Below are 22809 nucleotides of genomic sequence, written 5' to 3'. Positions count from 1 at the left end.
TTGTAAATATATCGAAAATATTTTATATAAAGACATTTCCTATTAGCATACATTACAAATGTAGTTTCGGAAATTCCTTACCCTAATTATTAAAGAGTTAAACTGAATGTACAAAAGGATGCTGTCATTTCCATCTGATATACTGTACTCTTGCTGTTCCAGAGAAGATATTTAGGTGGTTTCCCTACATTTTTCTGTGAAATTATCAGCCCCCTTCCATTCTCTTCTGAAAGCATTTTGATTTTATCACTTGATAATAAATGAACATATTTATATAGATCTGCTAATTTTGATGCCATGTTATCAATTGGAATAAAAGTTTATGAGAAAAATCTTCTCAAGAACTACAAGGATTTAGAATGTCAAATTAATATTTAGGGATCTCATGTAGTGTATTTTTAGACTTGTTCATACCTTGAAACCAAGGGCCAGGGTAGGGTCATAATAAGGGCTCAATGTTCAACACTGGTTATATGTTTGAAAACTCTAGTACCACTACGGTATAGATTGTCAAATTTATATGCAAGTATCCATATGTAATGTTGTTATACGCCCGTCGAAGACAGGACGTATTATGGTATGGCTCTGTCCGTCTGTCTGTCCAGACCTTGTGGGCAGGATACAGACAGAACCATAAGCCCTAGGGCTTTGCAACTTGGTACATTTGATCACCATGATGAGAGGAAGATGCCTTTCGTTTTTCAAGGTGAGAAGTCAAAGGTCAAGGTCGTAGTATCACTTATTAGGAAAACCTTGTGGGCAGGATACAAACCGAACCGTAAGCTCCAGGATATTATAACTTGGTATATTTGATCACCATGATGAGAGGAAGATGCCTATTGTTTTTCAAGGTCAAGGTCGTAGTATCACTTTATACGTATTATGGTATGGCGTCGTCCGTCTGTCTGTCCGGACCTTGTGGGCAGGATACAGACTGAACCGTAAGCTCCAGGATATTATAACTTGGTGCATTTGATCACCATGATGAGAGGAAGATGCCTATTGTTTTTCAAGGTCAAAGGTCAAGGTCGTAGTATCACTTTTTAGGAAAACCTTGTGGGCAGGATACAAACCGAACCGTAAGCTCCAGGATATTATAACTTGGTATATTTGATCATCATGATGAGAGGAGGTGCCTATTGTTTTTCAAGGTCGTAGTATCACTTATTAGGAAAACCTTGTGGGCAGGATACAAACCGAACCGTTAGCATATTTATGAAGTAGCGCATTCTAAGGCTATCCCTCTTTATATCTTGATATCCATTTCTACAAGCATAATAATGAATTAGCTCACAGAGGATAGTGCTAACTTCACTAAAATATGAATCCCACTAAAATATGTTTTCCTTGAGCAAAATCTACGGGCGTATTATGCCACGTTGGCGTTGCTCTTGTTAGGAAAACCTTGTGGGCAGGATACAAACCGAACTGTAAGCTCCAGGATATTATAACATGGTATATTTGATCATCATGATGAGAGGAAGGTGTCTATTGTTTTTCAAGGTGAGAGGTTCAAGGTCGTAGTATCACTTATTAGGAAAACCTTGTGGGCAGGATACAAACCGAACCGTAAGCTCCAGGATATTATAACTTGGTATATTTGATTACCATGATGAGAGGAAGATGCCTATTGTTTTTCAAGGTCAAAGGTCAAGGTCGTAGTATCACTTTTTAGGAAAACCTTGTGGTCAGGATACAAACCGAACCGTAAGCTCCAGGATATTATAACTTGGTATATTTGATCATCATGATGAGAGGAAGGTGCCTATTGTTTTACAAGGTGAGAGGTCAAAGGTCAAGGTCGTAGTATTACTTATTAGGAAAACCTTGTGGGCAGGATACAAACCGAACCGTAAGCTCCAGGATATTATAACTTGGTATATTTGATTACCATGATGAGAGGAAGATGCCTATTGTTTTTCAAGGTCAAAGGTCAAGGTCGTAGTATCACTTTTTAGGAAAACCTTGTGGTCAGGATACAAACCGAACCGTAAGCTCCAGGATATTATAACTTGGTATATTTGATCATCATGATGAGAGGAAGGTGCCTATTGTTTTACAAGGTGAGAGGTCAAAGGTCAAGGTCGTAGTATCACTTATTAGGAAAACCTTGTGGGCAGGATACAAACCGAACCGTAAGCTCCAGGATATTATAACTTGGTATATTTGATTACCATGATGAGAGGAAGATGCCTATTGTTTTTCAAGGTCAAAGGTCAAGGTCGTAGTATCACTTTTTAGGAAAACCTTGTGGTCAGGATACAAACCGAACCGTAAGCTCCTGGATATTATAACTTGGTATATTTGATCATCATGATGAGAGGAAGATGCCTATTGTTTTTCAAGATGAGAGGTCAAAGGTCAAGGTCGTAGTATCACTTTTAAGGAAAAGCTTGTGGGCAGGATACAAACCGAACCTTAAGCTCCTGGATATTATAACTTGGTATATTTGATCACCATGATAATGAATTAGCTCAAAGAGGACAGTGCTAACTTCACTAAAATATGAATCCCACTAAAATATGTTTTCCTTGAGCAAAATCTACGGGCGTATTATGCCACGTTGTCGTTGCTCTTGTTTTTGATTTGTTAACACCAGGGAGAGTCCATAATAGGGGGTTCAAATTTAAACATTTGTGTTTTTTAAGAAAAATGTTTCAAACACTTTGTCTCGAGAACCAGTATGCAAGTACCTACATGTATATAGATTTAGCAATGATTTTTCAAAAGGGTCCTGTGACTTTTGAATTGGGGAAAAATTGTCAACATTTTTGTCAAATATGGAAAACCTAGTCATTATTGTAAATATGCTAAATATATCATATCAAACAAGAAATCTAACACAAATTGTTGTCATTCTTCTTTTATTTTACATATTTAACTTTCTTTTCTTGAAGATCGTAAAATTTTCAACTATTCTTTCTAAATCATCTAGAATTGATGCATCTTTGTCATGTCAAACATAAACTATTCACATTGAACTTATTTTTTAACAAATATGTTTTTCGTCAGTTTTTATTATTGGGAAAAGTGCAAGTTAAATTGGAAAAAAAATGGTAATTTTTGGAAAAGGAAAGGGCTGATATTCGGACCTAAAATGGGTCTTAAAAAATCACTGCTTAGGTTTGTTCATACTATGACTGCTTTGGCCAAGGAGGGGTGACAATAAATTTAAATTTCTTTAGATATACAATGGACATTTATGAATTGTTTAATTGATACTCAAGCCACCTCATGTAGCAGAGACAATTTTTGTTCACTGCATGCCTCTTGCTGCTAAAGTGAGCAATGGGGCTCTTGTTTTATTAAGGTATATTATAACATGTAGTTGGATGCATATGACCTGATTTTTAGCCGAGTTGCGTAGCAAATCTCGGCTTTTAAATTGGTAAAGGATGGGTGTCAAGGCAGCCGTGCGACATCCACAATTAGCTTGTCCGGTCTCTAACTTTCATACTTTTTGGTGCATCTTTGTGAGACTTTCAGAACATGATCACATCCAAAAGAGGAAGGTTCCTATTTATTTTGAGGTCAAAAGGTCAAGGTAACTTTGTCACTAAATGCCATAGATTTGAGCTTGTCCAGTCTCTAACTTTTATACTACTAGGGGCATCTTTGTGAAACTTACATATCATGATCTCATCCAAAAGAGGAAGGTTCCTATTTATTTTGAGGTCAAAAGGACAAAGGTCAAGGTTTCTTTGTCACTAAATGCCATAGATTTGAGCTTGTCCGATCTCTAACTTTCATACTACTTGGTGCGTCTTTATCAGACTTGCATATTTTGATCACTTCCAAAAGAGGGAGGTTCCTATTTATTTTGAGGTCAAAGGTCAAGGTCTCTTTTTCACTAAAATTAATACAATCATATATATTGTCCACAGAGGTTTGTTATAACCCATTATTTTACTTCAAAGTAAGTATTTTCCCTTCTCTTAAATGATCTGTGTAACTTACTATTCATTTTTACTAAAACAGTGTTCACTTTCACATTCACAAATTAGGGTCATTCCAATGAACACATTCCAAACTGCAACTCAGCCATACGCATCTTTGATGCGTTTTAGCGATTTTAACATCAGGGTTGATTTGTGTATATTCTTGTTAATTTTGTGAATGCCATCATATTGTCCCTTGTCACAGGCTTATGATATTTAGCATGAAGGTGTATCATCATGAGATAGTGGGTCTAGACCTGGCATTAATGGAATTGATGTTGGTCAAATTTAACATGTTTGTTTTGTTGGTATAGTAAATCTAGTCTTTTGAATTCATTGATCGATACAGAGCCTTTTATTTTTCAGGAGGGTTAAATGTATGGCACTGATGGGTGAAGAATGTTAGGTCTGTGTCGCAGAGTAGGAGGCAGCTTGGGGAAGAGGCGTTTTTTTCCTGAATGCTGTTCCAAAACCAGGCGTATACAGCAGCTTGGGTACTGTAACCAGCAAGAAAGTGTGCAAGATGTTATAGCATCTATCATCAAAGAGTCAAAAGTTCACAACTCAATTAACAATAATAGGACTAGTAAAATTCCAAACACTGCAGTTGGCATAAATGAGGAAAGAATTAAAACTGAAAGAAATGGTGACATTCCAAGTGCTTACTCACCAACAGATATTGCAAGTGATTTAGAAATCGAAACTGCTGAGCCAGTGAAGAGTGAAAGTAAACTAAAAAATTCCAGTCCGTCTCATTCGGCAAGAAAAATTTTAAAGGCTCTGGGCAATTTAACTGATGAGGAGGCCGAAACACTTGCTTTCATAAAAAGTGTGAAAATTTTCCAACCACTCACTTCTGAACTGGAGGAAAATGGGGAGAAGTTTAGGGAATTTGTGGAGGGATTGAAAGTAAGGAACCTGCCCTCTGTCACCAAGATTATCAGTGCCACGCAGACAGATTACCAGAAATATTTACTGGAGCAGTGGAAACTGAAGATGATAGAGAAGCTAGGACTCCAAGGCTTTGAGGAATACCAAAAAGGTTATCATCTAATTATTTGTAACCAATTCTGATAGAAAATAGATGCGGGATTAATAGGGCTTAAATGATACACTTCCTTCACGATACGATACATATTGCAATGCTTATGCAGCGATTCAATACTTTCAATACGATACAATGTACAGAAGAAACCAATGATAACAATGATGAAAAATTAATTACCAAATTTCACAATCATAATTTTAAAAGCAAAATGTTTCCACACTGCCAAACGGTAAGATGCATGTTGGCTCTGTACTCTGTAGTTTAAACTGATAAAGTTCATTATCGTTTTTGTCAGACTCGAGGCAAACAACAATCTGAACATTATTGGACTCTATTTTGTCCCACATGCCGGTATGTTGGATAATATTAAAGTACAGGTCAAACCTGATGCATTTTACTGAACCTGTTTGTAATAAAAGCATCAAATCGAAAATCAAGGTAATGAATCAAACATTGAATCGAGCGTTTATATTGAACAGTATCGATATTTCGGTGAATTGTTTCAGCCCTATGGATTAAGTGATAAAGTGTTCATGTTACTGTAACATGTACATGTGCACTGTTATACAGGTGTACACACACACACACACACAGAGGGAAAACCTTCTTAAGAAATTTATATCAAATATGTCAAAATAGTATGCCAACATCCTCAGGTAGCTCAGACTAAGGTTTGTTCAAGTCATAATGCTTGTGGCTGAGGTTTGGCCACAATAATTGTTCTCAGTTTTCATGAAAATTGTTAACAAATCTTCTCGGGATCCAGAAAAATGAAATTTATCAAATGATATGAAAGCATCCTCTTCTAGTGTAGATTCAAGTTTGTTCACACCATGACTACCAGTACTCCCAATGAACGAATAAGGATTTCATAGAATTAAAAACAAAACAAAGAATACAATTTATTAGATTATGTATTCATCCTTATGTAGTGTGGATTCAAGTTTCAGGGTGGGGCCACTAATGGGGAGAAAAATGTCTTCGTTGGAATATGTAGGAAAACATATATTAAAAATCTTAAGAATAATAAGGGCCCAGTTTATCAAATGAATATGCAATAAATTTGAGTTGGTTAAACCATGACCTCGGGTGATGCTGCAGGGATTTAAAGTTTTGCATTGAAATGAGGAGTGAAAATATTAATTGTGAGTGGCTATGGTACATGTGACTTGCATAATATATTTATTGGTTAATATGTACACAGAGATGAAGGCAGGTCAAAATGCGCATTTTGTTGATATTTTTCCCAGCCTTCTTTCTTCTGTACATATACTGTAAAATGAGAAAATTTGGGGCATAAATATTTTAGGGCAAACCCAAGTCTCAAGACATTGGAACAAATTAACTTTAGTGCACCTATGGAGTAAATAGAAAATTGCAAAGGTAATGCAGGTACATCTACGCGCATTGTCAGCATGGACAATCAACATGCTTCATTACGTTTTGACCTTGAGGCACTAAAGTTAATGGTACATTGGGGAGAAAGATTTGTAGGTGTAAATGATAAGTACACAAACAATAAACCTCAGTAGTTGATATTTAATAGCAATATTCAAATGTTAGTGTGTACACAAAATACCCTGACCTTCCAACATTACATAAGCAGATGCTTCCGGTATAGGAGTCAACAACAGAATGACCTCAACTTTTCGAAAAATACTTTTAAAATGGAAAATCGTTGACGCACTTGTAATTTGGGCACCAAAGGTCACTTGTGCCAAAGACGCTAAATAAAAATTAAACGCACCAGATTTCTCATTTTTACAGTAAACAATTAAAACCTATTGTGTAAGTACTACTTTTCCTGCAACAAATAGAACACACGCAAAATGCATTATTAAGTTATTTCCTGGAGAAGACTGTTTCTGCTAATCCTGGCCTTCTAAATAACCCTTGTTATTGCCCTGCCATGTGGCGGGTGCCCTATAGTAATCATTATGTTTGTCTTTCCATTCATCTGTCTTTCAGTCATCAGCACTTTCTATGCCATGCGTTAACTTTAAAAGTTTTTTGGGGAAGATTTTCATAAATTTTATACATTACGGGACTTACAATTTTTGAATATTAAAAAGATAATAGCACTTTCTATGGCACACAGTAAATAGAGATAATTTTAGAAGATTTTCATAGAATTTGAAAGTAATGCTCAAATTAGGAAGAGGGAGATGCCTTTTTGATTTCCAGATTTTATTAGTCTAATATGGTTGTGGAATTATGGGACTTGGAAAAAAAAATTTATAACTTGTGATGACATGAGAAAAACTTTTGTAAATTTTGTATGTGTATATGGATTTTCTGTATAATTCATGCTTCAGATGCTGCATGCAACTTATTATTTGGATTGACCATGCTAAAACAAATTATGCATGAAGTTTGAATTTAATACATTGAATGGTCAAAGTAAATTGAACTTGTTCCACACAAACTAGTTTTCATTTGAACTGACTGTTTTAACTCCAATTGTTTCTCAAATTGGTTTTTAATTGGATTTAAATTAGAACTGGTTTTTCATTTGTTTCATCACAAACCAGAACTAATTCATTTAACCATACAATCTGGCGCCTGATGCAGTTTAGTCTGTTTAAGGTAGTTCCACCCCTCTAAAATTATAGGTTCAGTCTTAAAATTTGATTGTTGATTCTTCAAATGGTATATCTTAGTGACAATTAAAAATAATGTCGGAGATAAGTATGTTGAGGTATTACAGCGAATTACAAAAGACCGGTTGAATTTTCAATTGCCTGCTGGATTGATCAATAGACTTTACAATTTGGTCAGCCAAGAATCACATTTTGTCTGAATTTAGGTCACAAAGTTACTCAAGCGTAAATTGCTTTTACAGGTAAATCTGAGTTGATTTCAGTGTCTTTTGCAGCTATTTCCCTAGGATTTTTTTTTTCAAAGTGAACATCAATTAAATCAAATTGAATATATTTCTCTCTCAGGTATTCATTTGATTACTTTAACATGTTTAATTAAAGGTGCACTCTCTCTCTCTCTCTCTCTCTCTCTCTCTCTCTCTCTCTCTCTCTCTCTCTCTCAGTTGAAACATTATTTGAAGTGTTTTTAAATCAATAAATTTGGAATAAAATCAAATTTGATTATATTTTTCTTTCAAAAATACTTTTGATTACTTTAAGTAAAGAAAATGGTACACACACACACACACACACACACTCTCTCTCTCTCTCTCTCAAATACAATTTTTTTTATTGATTAAATTGAATTTTACTAAACTCTTATCAATTTCACTTTTAAAAAAATTCATTAGACATCTCACAAAGTGTCCACATGAACATGTACCATTCATCTGTTTGTCAATCTATATTTGAGGTCATTCCATTCATATCACACAAAGAAAACTTCCAGAAAACTCTTCTATTGTTACTGTTTCTGACCAATAGAATTCTTGTTATTGTAGCTAACCATTTAAGTTCAGTCTTTCTATTCTATTTATAGTTTTTAGGGTTGGTTAGTGCACATCTACCTTTGGGAATTTTACAACACCTATTCAGCTTATAACCATGAAAAAAATAAGATGGAGAGATATTTTAACAAAGAAATTATTAATTTATACAATTAGAGAAATTCTTTTTCCTGAAATAATCAGTAAAACTGAAGTGTTAAATTATCTTATTTATAGGGTTGTCACTCACACTGAGAAAAAAAGTTGTCAATTCTTTGTCATACCTGAGTAACTTTGTGACCTAAATTCAGACCAAATGTGATACTTTGCTGACCAAATTGTAATGTCTATTGATCAATCCAGCAGGCAATTGAAAACTCAACCAGTCTTTTGTAATTCGCTGTAATAATTTTTTTTATCAATTATCAACGTCAGAAAATTGCAATTTTCCTTAAAAATTTAGGCATTATCAAAATTTCACAAAAACTGGTTAAAACAATATAATAGTATTCATAACAATTTCATGGACTGTTTCTTTAAAAAATATACAAAATGGTTGTCAAAAATAAAGGAAATTTATTGCATAATGGACTTGATAAATAATTTAATGAAAACAGAGTTATTGCCCTTGGTACCAATATTTTGAAATATATAGTCGACTATTCATATATAACTTAAACTTTTGAAATATTTTATGGCTAACAAGATTTTTTACAATAAGTATTGAAAAAGACTCCAATGAAATTTATGTTCCTGTCATGCATAAATCTTATTCAATCATTGACTTTTCGAAATCTTATGACGTCTGACACAGGAGGGTAGAACTACGTTAACATTCAGTACACTTAGATATAGCATGGTAAAGTGGTTTGCTATAAGTGTTGTGTGTGCAGTTTGCACTATTATGAAATTATCAGAAGTCTAGTGTTATATATGCTTTAATTATCAAATTTACTATACCAATGGAAAATATTTAAATTATTTGCAACATTACAGCTGCTATCTTGCCATCTGTGTATGCAATTGTCTAGAAAATTACGAACACTTAAAGTAGTTATATTCACTGACAATTCACAATTGTTAATTAGTGAAAGATAAAGAAAAATTAAAAGTTCTACTCATTCCCGTCTACTTTGAATACAAGTTTTTTGTAAATCATTTTAATAATAAATTTGTTGCATTGAAGTAATCTAGGGTTGATTTGGGTTTGCTAAACCAGATCAGCTGTTTTGTTGCACAGCTTTTCAGGGTTGTCAGGCTAGCCTGCTCTCAAAAAAAGAAAAGAAATGGTGACACGTCAAAAGAAATTAACAAATTAAGATTTGTGCCTTCTTGAAAGTTGTGAAATAATACGTACAACAGAACAAACATATGTATTAAATAATTCTGCTTTGAAATTAAACATGTTCATTGTCGGGACCACTCGGATCACCTCGGTCGATTCCATCTAACCTGGGATAGTATGTATACCAGTGACGTGTTTAAATTCACTGATCAACTGAAATTGTGACAGCTCCCACGAAATACAGTTCATTTTAACATAAAAGAGTTTCAATCAATGTTTGTAACTATTTCTCTTTGAGAATTTTGGGGTTTTTTTTCCACGAAATAGAAGGCAGTTTTCTAAGGAAAACTCGATAAATTCATTTTAAAAAAACATTTTGATCACTACTTTCTGAAAGCAGAAGTTTTTCTGGGAGAGTAAATAGATGACCACATTGCAAATGTTAGGCATAGCTACATGTCAATTTACATCATACATCCGAGGTTAGGTGTACAGGGTACCGGAATATGTCGAATGTGTCAGGTCTTGCAAGTTTTTGTCAGGACTGACAAATTTTGCTAACAGTCAGTCCTGCGATGCTTATCTAGATGATGTTATGGCAAGTTCCTTATGCTGGAACATCTCTGCATTGATTGAAAATTTTTATTCTTTTTTTTCAATTTTAAGAAACTTTTGCAAAGGGTCATAAACTTCATAGTGCCATACAGCAGAGGTTGTCAGAAGAAAAAGCAGACATCCCTCCCAATATAGAGGGATACTGGAGAAGTCTGCAACCTGTCATCCCAGCCATTGAACATGTGTTTTCACTGGAGGACCATGTTCAACACCCACACCTACATTACAGAGGAATTTTTGATTGCCTGGCTATCTACAGGTATGTAAGAAAGATAACTCTTTTGGTCTTATTTTATTACCTTTGCATTCCTAGTGGAGGAATTCAAATGTTTTAAAACCTAAGAAGGATATGTTCGTCTTGCAGTTGAGGGTATATACCTTTTAGGAAATGTCTAACTTTGTTGTGTTTTTTCCTACACATTTGAATGACAGACAATATGAAGGAATTACAATGTATTTCATGTAAATTTAGTCATGATTATAGTCTGAAAGTATGTGAGAAACAGTCAAGGTATTAACACTTTATCAATGTATAGGGTTGGTTCTTATTTTACGATAGATTGTGTATTCGGTACAGTTAACCCATCCTCCAGATGTTTGATGTTTAAAACCAGTTCCCTAAATATATCTTGTCATGAATTCTTTCCCTACAACAGAAACTTGTTATTCTATAACTGGCTACAGACCAAACAATGCAACACCAAGTGCAGAACAAAGTTTCTAGAATGTTAGCATGTACATAATTCATGTGAATGAAAATCTCCACGCAGTTCAGAAAGTGTAAATTTTCCTGTTGGAATGAAGGGCGTTTAGACGTATTTAAACTAAGAATTTTTGGTGTTATCAGACTCCTTGTCTTCTTCCTTTCTAAAGCAGTCAACATTTTCCCATTGTCTTTGTCACATTTGAAATGAATTTTTTGTAATTGCTCAGCTTGTAGGTATGACTTTTAAGATACTTGAAGGAATTTGGTAGGGCATTGTCATTTTGCTAATTGCATAACAGTTTTTTATGTCCTAGGATAAATTGTAAGAGAGGAGAGAACAAATAAACAGCCTTACATAAAGTGGTTTAAGATTTGGAAGGTGTTTTGGTTTATTACACTCCCACAAATGAAGTTTGGGTGGTATATAGCTTGTGAAGAAGTTTTTAAAGCTATAATAAAATTACTTGCTGAAGCTGTATTGATTTAACTTTACACCAATGGTGAGTATATGGGATAAGACTCACCTCTAGTGATTTTGGGGTCCAAGGATCAGGTCAACAAGACACTTATAAAAGAAACCAGTTTTAGGGCTTTAACAGATTTTTCTTATTATCTTGAGTAATGAAACTTCAGGCACAGACTTCAGAAATGGAAGTGACCCATGTTGATGTTGAGAGTTGAAGGTTAAATAAGTGTGTATGGATGGATGGAGACTTGTTATAGTTGTCTATGGTCAGTTCTTCTTCCTCTGCTTCCCTTTTTCTTCTTTCTCGTACCAGAAAATATCTGCGACTTCTCTCCATTACTGATCGATGAAAGTATTTGATACTCAAGGATTTGATAGATCAATACATGTAGTTTTTATGCCCCGCCATGAATATGGCTGGGGCATATAGTGTTTGTCATGTCTGTCTTCCGTCCTTTTGTCTGTTCTTCTGTCACACTTTGTGTTAGCTCTGTTTTCAACTGTGGTGTTATTGTATGACCTTGACCTTCCCTGTGACCTTGACCTCAAGTACATGTAGTTCTGTATTCATAAGCACATTGTTTATTTGCTTTTGTTGTAATTTTTGTGCCACAGTCAATAAAACTGATACATGTATTATAAAAATAAGTTTTGTTGAGCCAGTGCTTCATTTGTCAGACTTCATAATCTTGATTCCTAGGTATGAAAAAAACGAAACAAATAAAAACTGAGTACATAGTATTGATAAGGAGAAAAGCTTTCACCAAAATGTGAAATTCATGGCCTGTGAGTCAGGCTTTCTTATGTTAGGATGGGACTTTATGGCTCTTTAGTAAAATGTGTTATGTCCGTAAAAATCTTATTCCCAATTCCAGGTTATTAAAGAGGTCCGCACCCGAGTTTTGTAGTTTTGTCAATTGTGAAGTATACGTTGATTTCTATATTGAGGGAGAATTATGAAATCAAAAAGAAAAACTGGGGTACTGGGCTACAGTGAGTTAAACTTGACATTTTTGCACCAAAAATCTACACATGATTTATTCACATAAACTCATTTGTCAACACAACATAAACAACACAAATTAATTGTTATATCATATAGAAATGCACTCATGTCTTCTAACAATATAGGTGTAAATAAGTTTAATGATAGTAGATTGGAAATAAAGAGTGCATGACCTTTTTGCACTTGATATATGGGGGGGGGGGGGGGGGGGGGGGGGAATCATATGGAATTTGAGTTCAAAAGAACATATTAAGAGTATTGTTAATTTTTTGAATTGCACATAAATCACAAAGTCTTGCCTTCAGATTTAAGATAGAACTAAAGAGAGTAGGGGATATGGATCCAATTTTTTAATTGATGGCTAAAATGCTGAATTTTCATACAAAATTTCAGGTAAATTGGTACAGATGTTTTCAAGACTTTGCATTCTGTTTACAAAAACGTGTCAACCAAATTAATGAATTCACAACATATGAATTAGTTTAAAGTCACTACTACTAGTATCATGAATTACAAAATAATTCATGCCTAGGAGTATCATTTGACGATGTTTGATAAAACGAAACCTTTAAAGTTGTGCAAATTTAGATCTTTTTGATTAAAGAATCCTCCACAACAAAATGTAGTCCTTTTCAGGCCCTTTCAAAATTGGAATTGATATAAAAAATTCAACTGGATAGATTTAACCAGTAAATATATAATATATGTGGAACAATAGAATAAGTATTGAACTAGGGCTGGATATTGCCTGGAATTTTTGGATTGCCATATATTGTGATTTTTTAACTGTATTGTGATAAGTATTGCAAAGTTTTCAATAAGAATTAAAATGATCTTTTCTAACAGAAAATGTATGGCATGAATGTATAGAATTTTAGCTGCATGCAAATCCACTTCATCAAATATCATGCAATTTGATTATTTTAAAATTGATGATTTGAGCATACCTCCTAATTTTTTTAATTTTTTTTTTTTTTTGCATTAATATGACATAACAAGTAGATCAGAAAAAACATATTTGTCTCTATGGAGGATATGCCTGTATCACAAGGGCTTTATCCTGGTATTTCTTTTATTTACATCTGATAAAGTGTGGCTGGATTGCAGTTACCAAGTGCCACTTCTATGTTTTGATTGATTTCATTATCACTATTGGGGCAATCCTTAGAATATTGTTTTGAATTCTTAAGAATTGTATGAAGTTTGTACTGTACATCTCCATCACTTGTTTTTCTCACATGGTGTATGGTTACACCTTTGATAAATCCCTTAAAACTGAAGGATTATGGGCATTTTTGTGTGTTTCATACCAATTGTTAATCTGTTCTTTGCATACTGAATTTGACTACGGATTACTCCGTTTATCTGATCAAGATATAGGTCTCACAGCGGGTATGACTGGTCAACAGGGGATGCTTACTCCTCATAGGTACGTGATCCCACCTCTGGTTTGACCTTTTCTTAATTTTGTATTCTTTATGGGATTTATGAGATTGATCACTGTTCGTTGTCTTCACTTTTCATAAAAAAATCTTATTTATTTGTGATAGTGATCATGTAAACAAATAGCAAACCAATTTTAAATTCCACAGCAGTAGCCCCTACATACAAGATTCAGATAGTGCATTGCCCTGAATCGCCATTTGTTAATCTTCTCTCCTTCCATCCTACAGTGCATTGTGACCAAGCAGTGTGTCATGACCCAGAATCAAGGTTAATTGGTTATGGTCTGACTGCTAAACAAGATTTAAGAAATGAATTTTATTTTTGAAAATATATAAGGATATAAACTGAGGCTTCATGCCAGCATACTTATGGAGTGTAATGCACAATTAATACATAGACAATGTCTGATTAGAATGATAGTAATTAATACATAGACAATGTCTGATTAGAGTGATAGTAATTAATACATAGACAATGTCTGATTAGAATGATAGTAATTAATACATAGACAATGTCTGATTAGAATGATAGTAATTAATACATACATAGACAATGTCTGATTAGAATGATAGTAATTAATACATAGACAATGTCTGATTAGAATGATAGTAATTAATACATATACAATGTCTGATTAGAATGATAGTAATTAATACATAGACAATGTCTGATTAGAATGATAGTAATACATACATAGACAATGTCTGATTAGAATGATAGTAATACATACATACATAGACAATGTCTGATTAGAATGATAGTAATTAATACATAGACAATGTCTGATTAGAATGATAGTAATTAATACATATACAATGTCTGATTAGAATGATAGTAATTAATACATAGACAATGTCTGATTAGAATGATAGTAATACATACATAGACAATGTCTGATTAGAATGATAGTAATACATACATACATAGACAATGTCTGATTAGAATGATAGTAATTAATACATAGACAATGTCTGATTAGAGTGATAGTAATTAATACATAGACAATGTCTGATTAGAGTGATAGTAATTAATACATAGACAATGTCTGATTAGAATGATAGTAATTAATACATAGACAATGTCTGATTAGAATGATAGTAATTAATACATACATAGACAATGTCTGATTAGAATGATAGTAATTAATACATAGACAATGTCTGATTAGAATGATAGTAATTAATACATATACAATGTCTGATTAGAATGATAGTAATTAATACATAGACAATGTCTGATTAGAATGATAGTAATACATACATAGACAATGTCTGATTAGAATGATAGTAATACATACATACATAGACAATGTCTGATTAGAATGATAGTAATTAATACATAGACAATGTCTGATTAGAATGATAGTAATTAATACATAGACAATGTCTGATTAGAGTGATAGTAATTAATACATACATAGACAATGTCTGATTAGAGTGATAGTAATTAATACATAGACAATGTCTGATTAGAGTGATAGTAATTAATACATAGACAATGTCTGATTAGAATGATAGTAATTAATACATAGACAATGTCTGATTAGAGTGATAGTAATTAATACATAGACAATGTCTGATTAGAATGATAGTAATACATACAAAGACAATGGATTTTTAAAGTTTCTTTGCCAAAGTTTACATATGACAAATTTTATCAAAAAATCGAGGTTACCTGGAAAATTTTCAATTTGGTTAAGTTAGACTTAAGGTATTCAATATATGATGAAAGGAGATTGAACAATTTTGAATGATTTAAATCAAGATAAATGTTGTTGAATAATGGTGAAAGTAAAGTAGATTAATTCACATGACTGGTAAATGATTAGAAACTGATCATTTTGCACTTGAGCCATTTGAAAAAGAGTTATTTGCCCTTGGTAAAAATAACAAAATCTAGTTTTCTAAAACAATGTGTGGTAATTAAATGATTAATTTTAATTCATATTTTCATGGAGAGAAAGTTTATCTAACTTTTTACCAAGAGAATTATTTCTTTTAAAGTATTTTGCTAAAACATGCTGAGGATACTCGTCCCATAGACTTCAATGTAAATTCAAGGTGAAATAAATCATTCAAGCAGTAATCAAAATTTTGTAAATTCTATGGTGGATTATTTTTGTTTAATTAACTCTTGAAATTAATACCATGGTTACTTGAATGTTAGGGGGTCTACAAAATCAAATACAATGTATTTTTGCTCTTTAAATGATGCTTTTGATAAAAATGTCAATTTAGCATGATTTCAAATTTAAAAAAAGATTGAGGTGATAGAAGTTCCAACCAAAAAAATGATTGAGACATATAATATTTACGTCCATTTGTTCAGATGATATTCCAATAAACCAAAGGAAAAAAATTGTTAAGAATCGTTTTATAACATTTTATTTCATTAATTGATTTTTAAAACCATCAATAATATTTTATTGAGATGAAAATGTTATGAACTATAATTTGTAATGTGACATAAATTTCAAAATGTTTTGAACAATGACCTGATATCATGATACATTTTTTCAGTTCAAGCGGGCATCAACAGAATTTGACAACCTGAGACGTAATCACTATTTTATCAATCTAAAAAAAAAAAAATGATTGAAAATGTTATAATTCTTATGCATAAGCAAATGGATCCAATTAGCTACTGGTGTGTGTCTTAAGATTTGTAATTATAATGTCAATTTACCATTAATATTCAATTTCTATATTTGGTTTGAAGAAAGGAATCTAATCTGCAGGGTCCATACCATAGATGCTCTAAATTCAACATTTTTGTGATAAGCAATCACCCAATTACATTTTCTGTCATTTCTTGATACAATCAATCCCCCAGGATTATGTGTCAGTATAAATGAACAGATTGAATCCGGATAAGATGTACTGAATTTGAAAGCCTTCTAGGATTTTTCTCTCATTTTTGACTGGAGGGTTGATTGTAACTTAGCATATTAGGAAATAACATGATCTCCAGACAGAGAGGGAATGGAATTAAATTGAAAATGATGTAACTGTAAAGTGCTAGTAATTTTAATTCCTATACACTTGACAAGACTTGTCACTGGTGTTGGCAGTACGGGGTTAGTGGGGCTGCTTTGCTGAAATTCCTCACATTGTTTGTTTTATGAACTGTCTTGGGGTATCTATAAGCTATGAAGTTTGAAAATACCAATGGGGAAGATAGATTATAGTGACTGGCGCTAATGTAATCAAAATTGTATGTTTAGAATGTTTTATCAGATCTCAAATATCATAGTGTCAATTTTTCCATGCCATGGTTTACAAATTTCAGGAAGAAATTGTGTATATCATACATCACAGTATGTAAATGCTAAAACTTTTTTAAATCTTGATTACCACCAGTTCAATATGTAATAAATATATATTTAGTCTACCTGGACTGTAGGGTGTTGTATTTGCCAGATTTTACTGATATATTTATACCCCTGCAAATGATGGGGGGGGGGGGGGGGGGGGGGTAGTATACTGGAATCACCTTGTCCGTCCGTCTGTATACATAATTTGTCCAGAGTATATCTTTAACACTGATGAACAAATTTGATTAAAACTTTGTGAGTATCTTACATAAATAATGAAGTTGTGCACCTGCTATTTTGTTTGAGATTTTTTAACATTAAAAGAAGTTATGGATTTTTTTTTTTCATTTTGAGGGTGTGTGTTGTGTTTGTGTTATGTAAATTGTCATTGTCCAGACCTATTTATTCCTCAATGAGCACAAATTTATTTTTTGCCATCCAATTTGGGAGGGTGGTGTTGAGTAGTAGTACCATTAGGACATTTCTAAGTTATAATAGCAATTAATATACAATAACTTGGATTTATTTCACTCATTTAAATTTTCCACAGAGAAGATTAAGATAAACAATAGAATGGGTGTTTCGGTTTTATTTTAGCATAATACTATTCCATGTAACAATACTTGGCACACTGAGTGATTTTTAGAATTGAATGTTCGTAATTTTCATGGCTCAGGGTCATATAGTGTTACCCTTTTCCATCCTTTGTCATTCTGTCATTCCACCGCAATTCAGTTTTCATTCATTATCTCTCCTACAGATGCACATATTGAACTGATATTTGGTATATAAGTACCTTATAAGATTCCAGGTCAAGTTTTTATTTGGATCTGGTTGAATAAATTTTACTGAGTTGTATAGATATATTGTGAGCATATGCATGTCAAGTTCTTATATTGGTCAGGTCCCAAACAATTTGGCAGATTTATGCCTTTTGGACTTGAAATTTTTTTTATCATTTCAGTTTCTGGTCATTATATATACCAGTCATGAAATGCAGGATATAGATATGTCCTGAAAATATGCGGGTCCTTTGCTCAATTCCAAGCAGATACTAGCCTGCATCTTTTAATAGACAATTACATTTATTGCTTCTCAATCCCATCTTAATTGGTTATTATCAAACCTGACTCAGTATTTGGTGCCAACTGTATTTTGTATCAATATATTGGTATATTGCTATACCCCTCTTGGACTAAAGGTGTTTTAAGCTCATGTTTTTACTTGATATTTGTTGTATGCATTTTTGAAAATGAGAAAGTAAACTTGGTCTTAGTGTTTATTAGGAATTAGTGTATACACCGCAACTCGTGTTTTGAGCAGTTGACCAATATGATTGCTATTGAGTCCTCGTTTATTTAGAGGCTATTTCCGTTAATGAATTGTTGAAAACTTGGTATTCTAGTAAGCACTGTAAGTCTTTTAACTGATGTATTTTCTGACATGCATGAACCATGTAGACTGTTTTGTGTCTATTTTAAAGAGTGAATGACTCGTGTAAGATCAAAATCTTGGGCATTATACATCCTCTAGCAGTCCCAAATTGTGGTTTTTTTTATATGAAGCAATCCAAAAGGACTAAAGTCAGCATGATCGGTTTTGAAGAAGACAAATACTTTCACGGTTTTATCAAGCTTTTAGATATTACATGTACGACACATTTTATATCTAAGGGGAATTTTTGGGAATGCAGGGACGTGAGCTCCCTGATGGTGGGAGCAATCCTTCTCACATATCAAATTGAATGTATAAATAGGTGATCACTGATTACCTATATTAATATTGGATTCTGATATTAGATAATGATAGTAAAATATGTAAAAATAATACATATACAATATTTTATAGGAAAGTTCTCTAATTTAGAAATTTTCTACAAATAAAGGGGAAATGTTTTCCTGTAAAAGGTAGTTCCTAGTATTCATTCTTTGTCAAAAGGGGAAAGATACTCATAATGGTAGTATATAGAACCTTGATAAATCCCTGACTTTAGAAATTGTTTAGAGCAATGTCAATTCTTCATAATTGGTGAAAATATTCCTCTTGTGGTCTTATTTCACAAGAGTACCTTTTGATTGGCCGACGAAAATGTTTAGTCATTATAAGATAAGATAAGTTTATTCCAATTTTGGGCCCAGAGGGCATAACAGTAAGACATTTTATAAAGAAGGAAATTCAAAAAAGAAAGAAAGTTTACAACATTAACTACGGGTTACATAGACTGCAAACTGCATGTGGATGCAGCATGTTGGGGAAACAAGTACATGCATATATGAATTGCTAATCATGTATATATACCAGTAGATGGACAGTATCAGTATTATACCAATATATGAATAATAAACTATAATGATTTTTGTAGTTTTAAAGCATCACTTCTTTTTCTGAAAGTTTGCACTAAATATTCACTCAATTTGACAATTACTGGTTTGTCTTCATTAGTCATCAACCAAGTAAATTTGTCCTTATTTGTTAGATAGATAAAAATTTTGTTGAGCTTGTATATATGATATATATATGTAACATGTTCCCAGAGTTCTCAGTAAGTTCAGAAGTAGGAGGTGAAATTGAAACAAGTACAATATGTAGGTGACTTTTGCAAGGTCTAGGGTAGCATGCCCCCTCCTGTCTCCTGGAACTAACTTTTAGACACTAAAATTTAACATAGAATAAATAGGGGGGGGGTTAACATGTGATAAAAAGAATCTCCCATAGTTATAGTTTGTGGTTTGATACGATTTATATCCAACTCCTTGTGTGTTTTCTATCTCCACACTAAGGCTTGGGAATAGAAAACACACAACTCATTGAATATAAATCATATCAAACCACATTACCATGGGAGATCCTATATATACTTGTATATAAAAAAAAAAACAACTTAATTTTAACAATATTTCAGTAGTTATTGATCATTGTGTTAGTCATTTGTCTATATTGGTTAGATGCAGTTTGGGGAGCATCCATCAGTTTTACTATTTTAGTGATTTTTAGCTTTGAAGAATTGTGAGAATTTCTGTTTTGCAGGTTGGGGTTAGTAATAAAAAGAATCTCCCATAGTTATAGTTTGTGGTTTGATACGATTTATATCCAACTCCTTGTGTGTTTTCTATCTCCACACTAAGGCTTGGGAATAGAAAACACACAACTCATTGAATATAAATCATATCAAACCACATTACCATGGGAGATCCTATATATACATGTATATAAAAAAAAACAAACTTAATTTTAACAATATTTCAGTAGTTATTGATCATTGTGTTAGTCATTTGTCTATATTGGTTAGATGCAGTTTGGGGAGCATCCATCAGTTTTACTATTTTAGTGATTTTTAGCTTTGAAGAATTGTGAGAATTTCTGTTTTGCAGGTTGGGGTTAGTAATTTTCAATTACTACCAGCCATCAATCCATTCACGTGTGATAAGATCGACACAACTCTGTATCTTAAAAGCATTTTAGGGATGGTTAGAAATGAAAACAATGAAAAATTATTTTTTTACATTATTGAAAGTAGTTTTGTTACTGTCTTTAGACATTTAAAATTTTCATTATATGGAAGTGTACATCTTTAAGTTTCATTTTTATTACAATTTCTGTTTACACATGTAATTTTTTCACAGTTTTAAATGGGTTTTTTTAAATTTAGAAATTGTTGGAAGTGACATGCCCTGATAATCGGTGCATGTCATGGTGTGAACTCAGGTTGCCATCTGCAGGAGATTTCTGATGTTGTAAATCCTGACAGTTAATTAACCAATACTAGAGCAGCAAAATTCACTGGAGGAAAATTATCTTAAGTAGATGCAGATGATAACAACTTTTTCACATGAATAAGTGGCAATCACTAGTATATGTAAGACACTAAATCTGTTTACATTATCTCAGTGTCAAGATTCAGGATGGACAGTGATTGGTATTTCACTACCACAGCCCTGACTAATGAGATGTGAAGAAATAGATGGAGCTGACAAATTGCTCCTATATCTGTTTTACTGTGCCATCTATCACACAGTGGCTCCCCTTTTATCTAGAAAGTATTTTATTCCTTCAAATCAAGAGAGGACAAATAAATTTCATTGTTTGGTCAGTGCATTCCACAAATCACCTGTTTCAATATAAATTTCTGTTTATCATGGTCAGAATATTTCTTTTATACACCCCCCCCCCCCCCCCCCCCCCCCCCCCCCCCCCCACCCCCCCCCCCCCGCAACAAGTTGTGGGGGGGTATACTGGAATCGGGTTGTCCGTCTGTCTGTCCGTCCGTCTGTCAGTAGACGCAATGGTTTCCAGCTCTAAAGCATTATCCTTTCCACCTACCGTCACCATATCATATATATGGACTACCCATGGGATGAAGATGTTCCCTATTGATTTTGGGGTCCAAAGGTCAAGCGCACTGGACATCGAAGTAGCAATATGGTTTCCGGGCTCTAAAGCATTATCCTTTCCACCTACAGTCACCAATATCATACATATGGACTACCCATGGAATGAAGATGTTCCCTATCGATTTTGGGGTCAAAAGGTCAAAGGTCACGCACACTGGACATTGAAGTAGCAATATGGTTTCCGGGCTCTAAAGCGTTATACTCTCCACCTACAGTCACCATATTATACATATGGACTACCCATGGAATGAAGATGTTCCCTATCGATTTTGGGTCAAAAGGTCAAAAGGTCACACGCACTGGACATCGAAGTAGCAATATGGTTCGGTTTGTCATGCATTTGTTTTTTACACTCAGAAAAGAGGTAGTTTATACCTATTACCAACACCCTTTGGGAGTTTGGGTAAGCGGGGGGTATTCTTAGTGAGCATTGCTCACGGTACCTCTTGTTGTCCTGTTTTCAGGTTGTATTTCACCAATATATGCCGTATTTCTGTTAATTTTTATGCACCAGCCATGAAATAGAGGGGGAATATTAGCATGACCCCTTTCATCCTCCTGTCATTCATCATAATTCAGTTTCTGTTCATTATCTCTGCTATGGATGCACATATTGAACTGAAATTTGGTATGCAGATACATCATGAGATATGCAGGTCAAGATAAAATTTGGTTCCAGATCAGGTAATTTTTACAGTGTTATGCCCTTTGACTTGGAGAAGGAAACTAATTAAACATTTCACAGTTCTCGCTTGATTTGTCATGGACATTTTGTATTGAATTTGGAATATAAATACATATTAGAATATACAGGTCGAGTTTGTATTTGGTTCTGGTCAAATAATTTTTGGAAGAGTTGAGTCACTTGGACTTTGAAAAATTTCAAATAATTCAGTTTCTGTCATAATCTCATTTATACATAGACCTTTGGGATTTGATATATGGTGACAATATGCACACCAACTACTTTTATGGGTTTGTTGTATAACTTTTGGCAGAATTATGGCCCTTTTATAAGGGCATTCGTATCACTGCAACACATCTGTTTTGTTAATGAAAAAATTTAACCAAAAATAAAGAGAGAAATTTAGGCTGTCATGATTCCCTGAAAATGAAAATCTAGCATAAAAGAAAAGTTTTAGCATTCTGGTTGTCAGTAGCTCTGGGTAGAGCATTCGCTTTGTAACTG

At 33.4% G+C, this 22809-nt stretch overlaps 1 protein-coding gene across 2 annotated transcripts in view; it reads left to right on the top strand.

Annotated features, from left to right (window-relative positions):
- The window catches only part of LOC125649708 (mitochondrial genome maintenance exonuclease 1-like), a 58867-nt gene that overhangs the window by 4631 nt on the left and 31427 nt on the right, over nucleotides 1–22809 (top strand). For both annotated transcript variants that reach the window (XM_048877417.2, XM_056164831.1), the window contains exons 2-3: nucleotides 4305–4980; nucleotides 10344–10551. In XM_048877417.2, coding sequence (XP_048733374.2) covers nucleotides 4338–4980; nucleotides 10344–10551 — 851 coding nt within the window. In that variant the 5' untranslated portion in view covers nucleotides 4305–4337. The remainder of the gene's footprint in view (nucleotides 1–4304; nucleotides 4981–10343; nucleotides 10552–22809) is intronic.

Source organism: Ostrea edulis, chromosome 5 (genome assembly GCF_947568905.1).
Source record: "Ostrea edulis chromosome 5, xbOstEdul1.1, whole genome shotgun sequence".
NCBI lineage: Eukaryota > Metazoa > Mollusca > Bivalvia > Ostreida > Ostreidae > Ostrea > Ostrea edulis.
This window is presented reverse-complemented; position numbering and strand designations above follow the sequence as displayed.